This window comes from Raphanus sativus, chromosome 4 (genome assembly GCF_000801105.2).
Source record: "Raphanus sativus cultivar WK10039 chromosome 4, ASM80110v3, whole genome shotgun sequence".
Taxonomy (NCBI): domain Eukaryota; kingdom Viridiplantae; phylum Streptophyta; class Magnoliopsida; order Brassicales; family Brassicaceae; genus Raphanus; species Raphanus sativus.
The window spans coordinates 34,531,153-34,547,264 of NC_079514.1; the positions used below are offsets into that span (position 1 = coordinate 34,531,153).

General features: G+C 36.1%; 3 protein-coding genes across 3 annotated transcripts; 2 read left to right on the forward strand and 1 right to left on the reverse strand.

Moving 5' to 3' along the window:
* Positions 1-4,489: 4,489 nt before the first annotated feature.
* On the forward strand, positions 4,490-5,993 carry LOC108855639 (serine/arginine-rich splicing factor RSZ22A). The gene is made up of 6 exons (XM_018629506.2): positions 4,490-4,641; positions 4,733-4,821; positions 4,909-4,997; positions 5,090-5,339; positions 5,445-5,570; positions 5,708-5,993. Exons 2-6 carry the CDS (start codon positions 4,733-4,735, stop codon positions 5,742-5,744), a joined length of 591 nt encoding a protein of 196 aa, XP_018485008.1. The 5' UTR covers positions 4,490-4,641; the 3' UTR covers positions 5,745-5,993.
* A 1,878-nt stretch (positions 5,994-7,871) lies between these two features.
* Positions 7,872-11,836, forward strand: LOC108851987 (probable cyclic nucleotide-gated ion channel 14). Its single transcript, XM_057008705.1, has 7 exons — positions 7,872-8,381; positions 8,654-9,200; positions 9,286-9,498; positions 9,947-10,248; positions 10,331-10,442; positions 10,521-10,757; positions 10,910-11,836. Exons 1-7 carry the CDS (start codon positions 8,353-8,355, stop codon positions 11,669-11,671), a joined length of 2,202 nt encoding a protein of 733 aa, XP_056864685.1. The 5' UTR covers positions 7,872-8,352; the 3' UTR covers positions 11,672-11,836.
* Positions 11,837-12,017: 181 nt separating this feature from the next.
* Positions 12,018-15,777, reverse strand: LOC108848753 (ubiquitin carboxyl-terminal hydrolase 19). Its single transcript, XM_018622189.2, has 10 exons — positions 15,396-15,777; positions 14,737-14,905; positions 14,569-14,657; positions 14,394-14,479; positions 14,149-14,311; positions 13,948-14,071; positions 13,422-13,579; positions 13,245-13,329; positions 12,881-13,158; positions 12,018-12,799 (listed from the first exon to the last, which is right to left on the reverse strand). The coding sequence occupies exons 1-10, from the start codon at positions 15,647-15,649 to the stop codon at positions 12,355-12,357; spliced, it is 1,851 nt and encodes a 616-aa protein (XP_018477691.1). The 5' UTR covers positions 15,650-15,777; the 3' UTR covers positions 12,018-12,354.
* Positions 15,778-16,112: the final 335 nt, after the last annotated feature.

The window sequence follows — 16,112 nt, forward strand, 5'->3', positions numbered from 1 at the left end:
ACAAACAGTTTTGTCAAACACTTAGGTTCAGTTGTGATAGAATTCATGTGTTTATCTCTGAATTTTTACTATCAGAATTTCAGAAAGGACTATTACTAAAGAAAAGCATCACAAAAAGGGTCATAAAAAGTCATAATTGAGTGCCGTTTTCAAAAATCTTTGTTTAACTTGTCTCCATCTGAAAAGAAAAAACGAAAGAGAAAGGAATAATTGTTCTCGTCAATGACGACTCGTCATACAAAGCTTCAAGTGGATTCTCGACGACATTTCAATAATACACTAAAAACTAATCGATAATCCCTATCACTAAAACGTGTATTCTTGGGTCTTGGCAGGGCTGGGCACAAATGCTTGGTACCGGGCTCGTACTCAGCTACTTGTTCGATACTTGACTTGTAAAACCAAGTACTTGCAATGAGCAAGGCAAATAACAAGTACTTCATATTAAAAATTTGCAAGTACAAATTAAGTACTAAGTCTTAATATTTTCTTAACTACTTAGCTTGCAATTACTTGTTACTCGTTTTCATAGCATAAAATTAACAATTTATAAATGTTTTACTAAGGATTATTTGAAAAACTCATCATTTATATAAAATTAGATATATATTTAACAAAAAATATTACTTGCTGATTATAATATTCAAGATAACATATAATATCCTATGAATATATATATATACTAGGTGTTTTCCTGCACCATGTGCAGTAAAATTGTTTTCAAAATTTAATTTATATTTGAAATAAGGTTTATTAAATATTATAGATTTTATTATTTTTATCGATATTTAAATATGTATTTTATTTATTTAAATATTAAATTAAGATAAAATTATATTTTATTTAAAAATATATTGTATAATTATCAAAAATTTATTTTAAAATACAAATTTTATTAATTTTTGATTTTGTTAATTTTTGATTTTATTATTTGCTTACAATATATAATCTTAATTTAATCATATGTAAAACTTTAAGATTAAAAAAATATATTTTTATTCAATGTATATTTAGTAATATATATGTATATCTTTTTCTAAAATATATTCAATCAAATTTTGTAAATGTAAGAGAAAATTTTGTTAAGTGTATAATTATCAAAACATAAAACTAAATAATTTTCAAAAATTTATGGATATTAAAAATAAACTAATAGTATTGGATTAGAAAATTATATTTAAAAACTGTATAATTTTGAAGAATTGTTTTACTAATAATAATTATAAGATATAATTAATTTTGAAAAATCCAAAATAATATTATATTTCTATTTATAACATTATATTATTTATTGCTAAATTAATGATGATCTATGAGTTATTACCATATTTTAAAAATTTACTAAAAATACAAATCAACAATAAATGTAAATGTCTATGTCACTATTTAAAGAAAATTATATATTTTTTTTAAATGCATAGTATTTTGAAGAATTGTTTTTAGTAATAAAAATTATATACTTATAAAAATATAGCTAAATAATATTTCGAAATTTTAATTATTATTATATTTCTATTTAATTTATTATTTATTGTTATATTAATTATGATATATAAATTATTGCCATATTTTAAAAACTTACCTTAAATATAAATCAATATTAAATGTAAATATGTCATAATTATCTTTAAATTATTACCATATTTTTTTTAAATTATCTTAAATATAAATCAACACTAAATATAAATATCCATGTCATAATTTATTTCAAGCCATGTCATCAATGTTGGTGTGCCATGTCATAATTTTTCTTTCAAAATTAATATGGTGATGACACATGTCAAAATCACTTCTCAAATATAGACTAGGAGATATATATATATATGCTTAAACAGCCTTACCACATATTTTTATAAATTTTAAAATGTAATTTTATTTAATTTTAAAAAATTTAGACAAGCAACAAGTCTAAATAAGTAACTTATAAATATTTAAAATTTTAAATATTAAGCAAATACTTGGTTAACAAGTACGTTAACAAGTACTCGATGGAATTTAGTACAAGTACAAGCCAATAAATATGATACTTGCTTGGAACAAGGCAAGTACTAGATATGGCAAAATTACCAAGTACCTGTTTGTCCCTAGCGAAAGGTGCGCACTAAATAGTAAATAGAAAATACTTTTTTTTTGTCGACTCCCATCTTTGAAGATCAAGTGGTAGACGGTCTTGAGTCGTTCCGGATAACCACTCTGTCCGGCTGGGTCTAATCTATATGGGAAAAAAGAACACCACTAAGTCTCGCCTCCTTGGCGAGAGAATCTGCACGCAAGTTAATACTCCTGGGTATGTGGACAATACTGAACTCCGAAAAACCAGTTTGTAGAAGTCGGAAAGAGACTAGCTCAGAGTGAAAGGTCGGCCAGTCGGTAGGGTTGGCAATCATGTCCACCAGATCAGAACAATCCGTCTCCATATGGATCACGTTGTAGGAAAACTCTCCATACGGCATCTTTGTAGTCCAAATCTCTCGACTCCCATATGATCCTTATAGAACCATCCTAGACCACTGACCGTGCCATTATCGATCTATGACGCATCGATTTGGCAGGTCGGGCGTTGGGGTGCTATCTGGACATGCGAGCTAGGTAAATGATCTGATCGTGCTCCCTCTTCTTCTCTCTCCTCAGGTAGATTTGCTTTCCTCCAGCATTCGGTTTCGATGGAAGCTAACTGGAGAGTGTCGACCGGTGATACTTCTTTTCCATTGAAAACTTTATCATTCCGTGCCTTCCAGATGTACCATAAGATCCATGGGAAGGTTTCAATAAGTGGTTCCATATAGACCACGTTTTTCTTCTTCCAAAAAAGAAAGTTCATGTTTTGATAAACAGAGGTACTCGGAAAGTAACCCGGAATGGACGGATAGTCCGATAAGACCCACACCTGGATGGCGGGGGGACATTCAAAAAAAAGATGGTTCATGGTTTCCTCATGGTCACCACATCTAGGACAGCTCTTATCAGTGCCCAAGTGTCAATAAGCAAATCTTTCGGTCGTGGCAATACATCCTGTCAAAGCTTGCCACATAAAGTGTTTCATCTTTCCAGGGCACTAATTTTCCACATATGGCTCTGTAAACCAGTGATATTTGGTTGTGTAATATGGGTTCCAGCATCACAAGCCTTAGTTTCCTGTAATCGGTTATATCCTGATTTGGCCGTATAAGCACTTGATTTTGTGTAATTCCATGCGTAACCACCCATAGACCATGTATTACTTAACCGTAGTTTAAGGATAAGTGAGATATTTTCTGGATGAAAATGTTCCAGTAAAAAGTTAATATCCCAATCCCTTTGTAAATAGAAAACACAAAGTACTGTATTTATTGCTTTTGGAGGTGATCGGATATTATTGAGTTATCCCAAACTAAACTCTGGATTTTATAGATTGTCACGTCGGGCTTTTTGTTTTCACCTCATGTTTTTTAAACATATTTTCACCTCATGGTTAAGTGAACTAAATTGAAAGCGAAATTAGAAGTGAGAACTTTCTGATTTACGAGTTAGCCGCTTGGGTATTCAAACTGTGAGGAATTTCGTCCTTAATTATTTTCAATAAATTACACTAAAATTCTAAATGACATTATTTGTGTAACAAAAATGTAAAATGACATTTTATGATTCTCTAAAATAAAATAATTTCAAAATAAATTTGATTTTTTTGTAACTGGCATTCGTAGATTTTAATTTTAAGAAAAAACTATTTCATCTTAGAATGAAAAATATATTAATGAAGAAAAATAATTATATTCTTTCTCTTAGAGTAATCTCCTTTCTGAGATAATTATATTCACGATGATGACATATCTCCTCATAAGAGTAAGAAATTAGTTCTTCATATTTTACTATACATTTTAATTAAATTTTTGTAAAATAACATTACTACAATAGCTACCAAACATTGAATAACAGGAATTTAAAGCAATTGGAAAATTGATTACGAATTTTTAATCCAATAAGACAAGAATTTGAAAGAATTGATGAAATTCATAATTGAAAAACAGTGGAATTTAATGGAAACTATAATTCTTTCAAATTCCATCAAACTATAATCCGACTAACTCGTGTAGAGATGATCATGTGAAAACTATGTAAAGCTTACAGCCGTCACATGAAGAAAACGGTCATACTCTTTATGTGTGCCACCGAATATTGCTCTTCCATAATTATAGTTCATGCATTATGAAATGTTGACATATGTGGTACTAAGGAGGGGGGCTACTGGAAGATTGATTTATGTAGAATCTAATGGTTTTACAAATTGATAAAATTTAAAGTTAGTTATGTAGATTCTACAAATATATATACTTTGATTTAATATTTTTCTAGCTTCATATTTTCTTATGGATTTTATTTAGCTATTTTAAAATTTTGAAAATCTCAATGGAATCTCAAAATTTTGATGGAATCTAAACTTTTTAAATTTTAAGAACTCATCTACCAATAATCCCACAAGTGTTCAAAAAGTGTAACGGGCCTAGCTGTCTTATAATCAGTGGAGGCCCATTTAAAGCCCAAAACTAAGGAACGCGGACTTTAAAGTTGACTTCCATCTCCATTCTCGAATTCGATAACCCTAATTTTCACACGACCAAGGAGAAGCCGTCTCGCTCTTCCCACCACCGCTGATTACTTGAGGTGATCTCTCTCTCTCTCTAATCATTCGAATCTCAACTGGATCGAGATATTTGAATTGAAGTAGGTTTAATTTGATGAGGTGATTGAACAGATGTCGCGTGTGTACGTTGGTAATTTGGATCCGCGAGTTACTGAGCGTGAGCTCGAAGATGAGTTTCGTGTCTATGGAGTCATCAAGAGGTATCATTCTCATCTCATTACCTAACATTCTTGGAGGGTTTTGATAAAGTCTGTATTTTTAATTTGTTTTGTGTGTTTTGTGTTCAGTGTTTGGGTTGCAAGACGTCCACCTGGTTATGCCTTTCTTGATTTTGAAGACTCAAGGGACGCCCGTGACGCCATTCGTGATTTAGATGGTAGCAAGAGGGTGTTCTTATGAATTGATATGGTTCCGCTGTTGGGTTATTATGTTGGCTTTAATAAGAGTTTGATATACTGTTTATGGTAGGCAAGAACGGATGGAGGGTAGAGGAGTCTCATAACCGAGGTGGTGGTGGAGGCCGTGGTGGACGTGGAGGAGGTGACGGTGGTCGTGGCCGTGGTGGTTCTGATTTGAAGTGCTATGAGTGTGGCGAGCCTGGTCACTTTGCACGTGAATGCCGCTCTCGTGGCGGATCTGGCAGGCGTCGCAGTCCTTCTCCTCGTGGTCGCAGTCCTCCTAGATACAGGAAGAGCCCTACCTATGGAGAAAGGCGCAGGTTATTGTCCCTCTCTTGTTTCTAAATTGCGTGTTTTGTAACTTATCAGCCTGTCTAGGCGTCTAGCTCAGTGAACTGATTAACTTACTCTTGTTTTGGTTTCAGGAGCTATAGCCCTCGCGCGAGATCTCCTCCTCCTCCGAGGCGTCGCAGTCCTTCTCCTCGTGGACGCAACTACAGTAGGTCACCTCCACCTTACAGAGGACGTGAGGAGGTGCCATATACTAATGGGTAAACTCCCTTGGGCTCAAGAGATAGCTTCATATGGATATTGATCCTTGATAGACCTATATGATGTTAGGTGTTGGTGATGAAGATATATACGAAGTCGATGTTGCTAATAGAGGTTTGTGTATTTGTTTACGCAGAAATGGTCTGAAAGATGTGCGCAGAAGCCGGAGCTGAGTGTTAAGGGATGGATGAGGAAAACTACTGTTTGCTTGCGACGTCAAGAAGACAGCTTAAGGAAAACTAATATATGTATTTCACTTAAAGAATCATTTTTTAGCTGTTGGGTGGATTGGATATGCTTTGCTACTTTTGTCTGCCGTGGTTATGTCTACCGTTAGGTAAACGTATTTTAATATTCCTACTTAAGTTCTTAAAACAGAAGTTCTGAGTGTTTTGTTTTATTATGTCGAGGTTTCGTCCGTATTTCTACTGCTTCATTGATTATCTCTGCTTCCCTTCTCTGCCTTGAAGCTTCGTTAATTGACTGAGCTGCAATGGCTTCTTGATAATAGTTTACTACATTGTGGATCCTTGTGTTTTCTTTGGGTCTCTCTACTGCTTCGTTGCTTCTTTCTGCTGCTCTGCTGTAAGGCTTCTCTGTTAAATAAGGACCTGCAATGGCATCTTAATAATAGTTTACTACGTTGTGGAGGCCTACATTATTTCTTCTGGTTTCTACTGCTTCATTGCTTTCTGTTTCTCTGGTCTGCCCTGAGGCTTCTTCATAATAGTTTACAACGTTGGGGATCATACTTTTCTTCGGGGTCTCTACTACTGCTTCGTTGCTCATAACTTTTCTGCTTTGCCCTGAAGCTTCTTTGTTAATCATTTGACACCCAGTGGCATCTCCATAACTACGTTGTGGATTCCTTCTTGTTTCTTTTGGTTTCTACTGCTTCATTGCGTATCTCTGCTCTTCCCTGCAATGGCATCTTCATAATAGCTTACCACATTGTGGATCTCTACTGCTTCTGCTTTTACTTCCTCGTATGCTTGAAAGCTTCATCAGCTCTGATGCTACCTTCTTCAAAACTCTTGCACTTGAGAGTTTCTGAGCCGTTTCAAGCTTCATTTGTTACACTGGCAGGTAGTTGTTACGTTCAAGATGTATTCTTTGAAAGTGTGATTTTGCTTGTGTTCAAAAAAAGAAAAACAACGTATGATAGCTTTTGACAAATAGCCTTATAAAATAATACAAAGATTAGGAAGTGTTATAAAATAGTTTTATGTTAATAAATTTTCAGTTTTGTGTTAAACCATTAATTAGACTTACACTAGAGTTTTATAGAACTATTGCTAAATCTCAATATTCTTCTAAGATTATGGAATACTTAGACCTTTGATTATTAGAAAAAATTGAAAGTCAGAAGTTAATTGTTCAATACTTATGATTATTATTCCAGATTACAAAAATTACAAATACAGTAATTTTAATCAAATGTTTATATAGCAACCGTTTAGTTTGAATTAAATCTAACTGGTACTCATACAAAAACCGGATTTCAAACAAATCGTTCGAACCAACCCAAATGGGGATGAAACCGAAACAAACGTACGATGTGAATATTTGTCCTAATGCATTTAATACCAAAATACTCAAAACTTATAGAACTACCTGAGCTATGATATTTGAATGCCTAATCCTCGACTTACTCTGTTTTTCACTCCTGTATTTAAAGATAATAATCTTCGGTATCATTGAAAAAAGAACAGAAATCCAAATGTATAAATAAATATTTTTTGTCCTCTTTCATGCTTTTCTTGCAAATAAATCGGTCTATTCACATGGCCGGCTTATATATGAGAAACGAATTTGGGTAAGAAATCACAAACTGCTACTTATTAGAGATACTCTCAATCATGTTGTCGAGATATGAAAAACCAGTATCATCGTCCCATATATATGACATTTACTTTACAATATTTCATTCCATTATTACTCATATATGTTTCTTTTTTGGTAAACTTTGGCTCTTACTCATATATGTTATAACTTTGTAATGACCATAAGGGTCCAAATTCATTGAGTCTATCACAAATAGTGAGAGCACAAACGATTCTTCCTTTAATAATCAATTTAATAAAATAACATAAAATCTGTTTAGTATGTTATAACCGCGTCATCGTATTAATTAATCTTTGGTGTAAATATGATTTAAAACTATTGAGAAAGGAAAATTCTAAAAAAGATTATTGAGAGATCTAAAGGCATCAGAAAACCTTCAGAAGAATTGATCTCTATCATCTCTCTACCGATATTATATAATTTACAAACGGTTTTGTTCTCTACTGTTATTCTTTAAAGTGGTGATTCATGAATCTTTCTACACAGAAGGAGTGTTGCTATATTAGAGAGAACCGTCTTCTGCAGAAACTGTTGGTCATTGATCGTCTTTATATGCGTTAATGGAACGCACGTTCTCTCTATCTTAAAAAACATTTTAATTAATCAAAACAACAAGTAGTAGTAGTCTTTCACTCGTTCTACATCTTCTAGGCAGAGCATAACGTGAGCTGTTTAATTAATCTCTCTCTCTCTCTCTCTCTCTCTCTCTCTCTCTCTCTCTCTTTCTCTCCCTCTTCATCTTTTTTTTTTGTTCTTTCACGTGAAGTCAAACTCAATAAACCTGTTACAGCCCTTGAATGTTCTCCTTCTCTCTCCCTGCCATTGTCTGTACATGAAGAAGTCAGCTCAACATCTCATCCTCTGATTCGTCTCTCATTGCCTAAACAAGCAGAAGAAGAAGAAGAAGAAGAAGCTTCTGCTCTCAACTTCACAAACATGGAGTTCAAAAGAGACAATACTGTCAGGTTCTAGATTTTCATCAAAAACACCTTTTTAGAAAGTATAAAAAAGATTTGGGTTTTTGGGTTCTCAAAAGTTGAGCTCTTGCTTTTGCAATCCCAATAAAGTTCTAATCTCTTTTTTTCCTTCTTAGGGTTACTTTTTTGTTCCTTTTGTTACAAGTTTCCTCTCTACTTTGTCTTTGATTATTGATTTTGTTTCTTTTCATTATCAGTGTTTTTTTATCTCATTGTTAAACCTCCCAGTTCTTGTTGTTGTTTGTTTGGTCTGAACACAGATTCTATGGAGGAGACGAGAAGCAAACCCTAGAAGTAACAGAGAAGCGTCTACCATTGCCAATGTACAAATCATCAGCAACCCCATTTCTAAAACCAGAGTTAGGAACCTCAAAGAAGAGAATCTTCAAGATCCCTAGGTTCGGTAGATTCAAAGTCTTCCCCGAGAACTTCGAGATCGAGAGAGACAAGATTCTAGATCCTGGCGGTGACGTGGTGCTCCAGTGGAACAGAGTTTTCCTCTTCTGGTGTCTCGTCGCTCTCTACGTAGACCCTTTGTTCTTCTTCCTGTATTCGGTCAAAAACACCGGACGATCCTCTTGTATGACCACGGATTTGAATCTCGGAATCGTCATTACTTTCTTCAGAACGCTAGCGGATCTCTTCTACGTCTTGCACATTGTCATCAAGTTCAGAACCGCTTACGTCTCTCGTACTTCGAGAGTGTTTGGTCGTGGAGAGCTTGTGAAAGATCCTAAGTTGATTGCTAGAAGATACTTGAGATCAGATTTCGTCGTTGACCTCATCGCTTGTTTGCCTCTTCCTCAGGTTATTTAAAAATCTTTTTTGACTTGTTTCTATTAGAGAGTTTGAAAATGTGTTATAATAATCTAATTCTTTTGATTATTTGCAGATTGTTAGTTGGTTTATTTTGCCATCAATAAGAAGCTCACACTCGGATCATACGACAAATGCACTTGTCCTCATTGTTCTTGTTCAGTACATTCCTAGGCTCTATCTTATTTTCCCTTTGAGTGCCGAGATTGTCAAAGCGACCGGAGTCGTCACGACCACCGCATGGGCCGGTGCTGCTTACAATCTCCTTCAGTATATGCTTGCTAGCCATGTGAGTCACTAAGTCCTCTCTCTAAGCAACAACTCACCAAGAGCTTCACATTTAGTCATATGCTAGTAATATAGTAGACATTGAGCTTCCTTCAAAGTAAAAACACATTGTTATGTTTTATCTTATATTGTTGAGAAAATCCACAAACTAAAATCTAAGATAGAAAGTGCACAAAAAAACTATAAGAAAGCTAAAATACCATTTTAGAGTTTGTTTATTGATTTTGTGAATGACTAAATTATAAATCTAAGATCCGTATTTTAATTGCTAAAAATCCGACATTCGTTTCCCCTTCTAAGTTTTCTAGTAAAGGTGATTTTCTAATCCTAAAATACTATATGAGAGATCTTTATTGATGCACCAAGATAAAAATAAGTTCTAAAATCAACATATGCATTCACTTTTTTTTTTGAACATTGTATTCACATTCACATTTTTTGTTCTCTAGATTCTAGGAGCGGCGTGGTATCTATTGTCCATAGAACGGCAAGCTACATGTTGGAAAGCGGAGTGTCATAAAGAATCTGAGCCTCTACAATGTGTTACAGATTATTTTGACTGTGGTACATTGCACCGACCGGATAGGAATAACTGGCAGAACATAACAGTTGTCTTTAGCAATTGTGATCCTTCGAATGATATCCAATTCACTTTCGGTATTTTCGCGAATGCTCTCACCAAAAACGTGGTCTCTTCGCCCTTCTTGGAGAAGTATTTGTATTGCTTATGGTTTGGACTGCAGAATCTAAGGTGGTACATTCATTCCTCTTATTATTCGCTTATTCGGTTTACTTTTTATTTTTTTTCTTCTAACGTATCTTTCTTGTAAAAGTTCTTACGGACAGAATCTTAGTACAAGCACTTCTATTCTTGAGACCATGTTTGCTATCCTCGTGGCTATCTTTGGTCTGGTTTTGTTTGCTCTTTTAATTGGAAACATGCAGGTAATTAAAAATGTTAATATTCTTTCTTGTTTTATCAGTTAATAAGATGTTGACTTTTGTTTTGGTTAATGTACTTAGACGTACTTGCAATCGATCACGGTGAGGCTTGAGGAGTGGAGACTGAAGAGAAGAGACACAGAAGAATGGATGGGACATCGTCAACTTCCCCAGGATCTTAGAGAACGAGTGAGACGTTTCGTTCAGTATAAATGGTTAGCTACTCGAGGAGTGGACGAAGAAACAATTCTTCATTCTTTACCAGCAGATCTTCGAAGAGACATCCAACGACATCTTTGTCTCGACCTTGTTCGTCGTGTAAGTATATTCTATAAGGGACAAAGTCCCACGTCCGAACTCTACTCATCGTCAATTGGTTTTAAGTTGGAAACTCATCTAATTTTTAAGTCCCGCGTCGGATTCTACTCATTGCCAATTGGTTTTAAGTTGGAAGCTCATCTAATTTTCAGGTACCGCTGTTTGCGCAAATGGATGATCAGTTACTAGACGCAATATGCGAACGGTTAGTGTCATCTCTAAGCACACAAGGGAACTACATTGTACGTGAAGGCGATCCAGTGACCGAGATGCTCTTCATCATCCGTGGAAAGCTCGATAGCTCGACGACCAACGGAGGCAGAACCGGTTTCTTCAACTCAATCACACTCAAACCAGGAGAGTTCTGCGGAGAAGAGCTTCTCGCATGGGCCCTGCTTCCAAAATCAAAAGTAAACTTACCCTCATCCACGAGAACGGTGCGAGCCTTGGAAGAGGTCGAAGCCTTTGCGTTACAAGCAGAGGATCTCAAGTTTGTGGCCAACCAGTTCAGGCGTTTGCACAGCAAGAAGCTGCAGCACACGTTCCGTTACTACTCTCACCAGTGGAGAACATGGGCTGCTTGTTTCGTGCAAGTGGCGTGGAGACGGTACAAGAGGAGAATGGTGGCTAAGAGTCTTAGCTTGGCCGAGTCGTTCTCGTCTTACGAAGAGGAAGAAGCTGCTGCGGTTGCTGCGGAGGAGATAATGAGCCAAATGAGCCAACAAGGAGAGAGACAGAGCAGTAATCCGTCGCGTCATCATAGTACTTCTATTGGGAAACCACATTTTGCTGCAACGATACTTGCTTCGAGGTTTGCTAAGAACACGAGGAAGACGGCTCATAAGCTCAAGGACGTTGAGGTACCTATGCTTCCTAAACCGGATGAACCGGATTTCTCTGTGGATGCAGATTAACCCGTTTTGATATAATCAAATTTTTTTTTTAAGTTAGAAAACCAGTTTGTTAAAAATCAAAAACTTTGCTGCTTGAAGTTAATTTCGAAAATGGGTAGCAGTTTGTATAAATACAGACTACACATCTGACTTTTTTTCTTATATTCAGATTCGATATTGTTTTTATTAATTTTTTTGTATAAAATTGTTTATTTGGATCAAACAGACTTGTTAGAAGGGATGCGGAAAATGAATAAACAAAATACTTAACCACATAAAAATTTAATGTGGTTCATCAGTTATATCGGTTACAACAAAGACAAACGCATCTGTGTACTTTATTTGAACCGTAGTAAACCGGGCCAACAGTCAAATTGAGTTTGATTTCTGTTTTTTCCAAACCAAAATAAGCACAAAAAGTTATCACTGTCTTTGATCAAAAAAAAAAAAAAGTTATCACTGTGTTAACCGTTCTTTGCTATAAGAATTTTGGGTTCAATGGTAAAATCTATTTTAACAGAAAAATAAAAGTCAAAAACAATAACTTACTACGTACTTCATCATCCTGAAGTGTTTCTGTCTCACACATGACTAAGTATCTCCTTCAGGCACCAGAAGTGGCAGCGTCTAAAACAAATATGCCAGAAGCATTATTGCCAAGTTAGAAGCTCCATTTGTTGATCTTCACCATCCTTTTGGATTCATTAAGCATTATCAATCATTTCAGTTTCTGAATCTTCTTTCTCCCGGTGATTGGACTCTGTAGTAGCAGACAGAGATGAAGTAGTAATGTCCGAACAAGCCGGATTTCCAACCGTCGGATCTTCTTTCCCATTTGCTTCTTCTTCTTCTTGATGATCATGTTCCATGTCAATACAAGGGTTTGATTCAGAATCTACCCTTTCCGCAACATCTTCCCTTTCCTTTTCGGTGACAGTTAATGATGATGACGATTCTTTTTTGCATTCATGGTCTTCTGAATGTGAGATGATGCCGTTGCACAGAGAGGACGACACACCAGTGCCACTTGTTCCCACCCCGGAACTCTCAGCAGACCCATCATGGCTATTAGATTCTGTGTTCAACGTATCTGTTTTCTTCTCCTCTTCAACTTCTTCGGGTCTAAGACTTGGTGGTCTGGTCTGAACCCTGCACCAACCAACATCAAGAAACCATAACCTGTTAAAGCTGATTCTCATAATCTTGTCCACAAAATAGTTAAGGCTCTACCTGGTGTAGAGGAGCATGTATGCTCGTTGAGAAAGGACATCATCTAGTTCAACCTTTTCCACGTCAGAATCGTCTAATCTATACCAGTCTCCTCGGAAGTCCTTAACGTAGCAAATGTAGTGGCCGAAGAACGAGGCATTCAACATATCTAAATGGACAATCACAGCGTAGAGTTTGTATACATCTGATCCTTCTCCTCCACAGCAGCTCATGTAAGGGCCAAGATCAAATGTCTCGGGAAAACTTATTCTTTTGTTCAGTTTACCAAACCTCCCACCCTGTGCATAGTTTTAGATTTTTATTAGACCAACCAACGTTCACTAACTAAGAGGGAATGTGAGAGGAGAATGGAGCTTAATTAAACCTGGAATCTTTTTAAGGCAATGGTAAGTATATTAGGAGCAGAACGGATTGAAAGGCGCTTACATGCCTTCACGTAGTCATTACATCTGAAAAAGAGAGAGACTAAGACTTTCAGAAACATTGTCCAATTCACAAAAATGTCTCTGCTTAAGAAAATCCAAGTCTGCAGAAGGAGTACCTATCACATTTGTAAAGGTTATCTCCCTGAAGCCATTCTTTAGCTGTGAACTGATCGAGACATTCCTCTAATGATACCGCATCCCCATGGATCTCAACGGTTAAATCCATCATATTTTCGTATTGGTCAGAAACATTACTGCAAACAGTACACTGGACCTGCAAAGATCACATTAAAAAAGTCTGTTATGTTGGATAAATAAGACAACTAAAGCGAGTATCTGAGATCTTCGATGAAACCAACCAGCTGGGACGAAAAGAGTACAAAGGTAACTGAGATCATGAATACACACAGACTACAGTTATGAACACACAAATTTTATTTTTTTGAGACACCATTCGATCGCCTCTTAAAAATAGATTGATAAGATAGATCCAATCCAACCCCTAGGCTAAACTGGTTTAAATTTATCACCTAGTAAGGCGATTGATTCAATACATAAAACTAACATGAGTATGTTTAAATGGCACACTTTCCATCATTGTTGCATTACTTAACCTCTGCTACTGTGATTAGGAAACATCACCTGTGACTGAAGGAGACCGCCAAATATGTATTGTATAAGGGTTGTTTCTTGAGCACGAGGAGGCACCACCTTTTCTCCACCAAATTCGTCAAGGCAAACAGATTGCATCATGTCAATTACAAACCTGAAACCAGATGACGTTTATAAAAGCATTAGCTGATAGATTGATAGAAACTTCACCAGCGAGTAACAGTTGCTGACCTCATCAACTCATGAGCATCTTCCTGTCTTCCATACCCAAGGTTTCCACCAATGTTAGGTAACCGTGAAATAATGTTCATTGGTGAAAAAGGGAACCGGCTAATGTTTGCTCTTTCGAGATGAGTTTCAAACTCGCAGAGAAAGCACCAATCATTGCGCCTACCTGTCAAAACAAATCACAGAAGAAGCAAAGTTCAAGCAACATAATTGTGAAGCATTGACATTCACTTCGAATTGAAACTCACATTCTCGCTTGTGGCCTCTCTCTAGTAGGTACGCAACAAGAGGGCGTGTCCAGGATAGGCATTGTAGAACCACATTAGCGAAACAACTGAAACAAGATTAACAAGATCAGACTGAAGCGTACAAAGAGAACAATTTGGTTTGAAAGCTACACTAGAAACCAGAAGAACGCAAAACCTGTTTCCGCAATTGGTGAGCCCACAAGGAGCCAAACCAGGTTTGTCCCAGTTAAAATACTGAACAAAAGTTTCGTATGGGAAAAGAACCTGCAGACAGAATCGATCAGACTTGTCACAATCAGAAGAAGAGTACTAATATCAGATTAGCAAAAAGAAGACACATTACGTCTTCTGGCTTGATGATAGCCTTAATTTGGCTCAGCTTAGGAGACAATGCAGTTTTAGACGCAGAGCCATTCCCAAACAGAGAAGCTTTGGGACCAGTAGTACTCTTAGACACCTTGCATTTTAGTTTATGCCCTGAGTTCCAATCTGACGTTTGGCACTCCGCAGAACTAGTAAACAGAGAGAATAAAGGAAACGAATTTAGAAACAGATGCACTTAAGCATCCCAAAATATTAAAACTTTCAGACAAAGCAAAACTGTTCTGTACAAAACATTGCTAATCTAGAGGATGACTTCATGTAAGGTCAAAGACGGCTTCTTTCAGACCAAGAAAAAAAAACTAAATATCAAAACTTTTTCGAAAGCAAGACTGTTCTGTAATAACTTTGGAAAGCACAATGTAAAACAAGTAGTATGATGACTTTTATAAGGTCAACGACAGCTTCTTTTCAGACAGTCTTGTTCTGTAATAACAAACCAAGATCGCCCTGTAATTGCAAAAAAGTCATGGAATCTAACTTTGGTTAAGACAATTAGCAACGACCACCACTTTCCAATTCTGTCTCCACCAGCATCAAATCCAAAGAAAAAACTCTAACTTGGAGCAATTGTGAATCTAAAAAACCCTAATTAGGAAGAAGGAAGGAGGTGGTTGATACCAGTAACGAACGGATTTGCAGCGAGAGCACTTCTTGGTGGTGAGATTCCCACAGACGGAGCACTCAGAGGCGTCGGGAACCATGGAATCTCGGCGGAGGTCGCTGTCGAAACCGCCGGAGCCGCCGCCGCCGACCTCGAAGTACTTAGCGGCCGTGCGTTTGACGAAGAAGAGGAGACCGAAGGAGAGGAAGAAGAGAGTGAGGGCAAGCTGCGTGAAGGAATTGAGATCCCACGTCAATCCAACTTCGTGCATCTAATACCCTCTTTTAACATCGATCGATCTCCAAGGCTTCTTCTTCTTCTTCCTTCTCGGATTCGATTCGGAGATGCCGAGAGAGAGAATCTCCTCTGTTTTTCTTTTATACTCTGTTCTGTTTACCAGTTAAAGAAGATTGGGCCTCTTAAATCTTGTCATTAACTACAATGACATGAGGGCCATTTACTTACATTTATTTTCTTTTCTTTTATTATATTTATTATTTTTCGTTTTTATTAAATCAAAATTCATTCATGAGAGTGTATTTCAACCCGAATTTAAGTGATTTGATTCTTGAGTTTTTATATAATTTAAGACAAATTTGAAAATTTAATATGATTTATCAAATCAATATAAAATATTATCTAAAACTATTCTTACTTTTATAATTACGAATTTTTTCTCAAACACCTAAAACACTTAAAACACTAAAATTTACGGTTTAAAATCGTTTAACAAC

Excerpts from the sequence above, each read along its gene's own strand:
- LOC108855639 (XM_018629506.2), top strand. The coding sequence starts at position 4,733 with ATGTCGCGTGTGTACGTTGGTAATTTGGATCCGCGAGTTACTGAGCGT. Across the intron at positions 4,998-5,089 it reads CGCCATTCGTGATTTAGATG|GCAAGAACGGATGGAGGGTA; the intron begins GTAGCAAGAGGG and ends TGTTTATGGTAG. Across the intron at positions 5,340-5,444 it reads ACCTATGGAGAAAGGCGCAG|GAGCTATAGCCCTCGCGCGA; the intron begins GTTATTGTCCCT and ends TTTTGGTTTCAG.
- LOC108851987 (XM_057008705.1), top strand. The coding sequence starts at position 8,353 with ATGGAGTTCAAAAGAGACAATACTGTCAG. Across the intron at positions 9,499-9,946 it reads AGTATATGCTTGCTAGCCAT|ATTCTAGGAGCGGCGTGGTA; the intron begins GTGAGTCACTAA and ends TTTGTTCTCTAG. Across the intron at positions 10,443-10,520 it reads TTTTAATTGGAAACATGCAG|ACGTACTTGCAATCGATCAC; the intron begins GTAATTAAAAAT and ends TAATGTACTTAG.
- LOC108848753 (XM_018622189.2), bottom strand. The coding sequence starts at position 15,649 with ATGCACGAAGTTGGATTGACGTGGGATCTCAATTCCTTCACGCAGCTT. Across the intron at positions 14,480-14,568 it reads CTCACCAATTGCGGAAACAG|TTGTTTCGCTAATGTGGTTC; the intron begins GTTTTGCGTTCT and ends ATCTTGTTTCAG. Across the intron at positions 12,800-12,880 it reads TACATGCTCCTCTACACCAG|GGTTCAGACCAGACCACCAA; the intron begins GTAGAGCCTTAA and ends TGGTTGGTGCAG.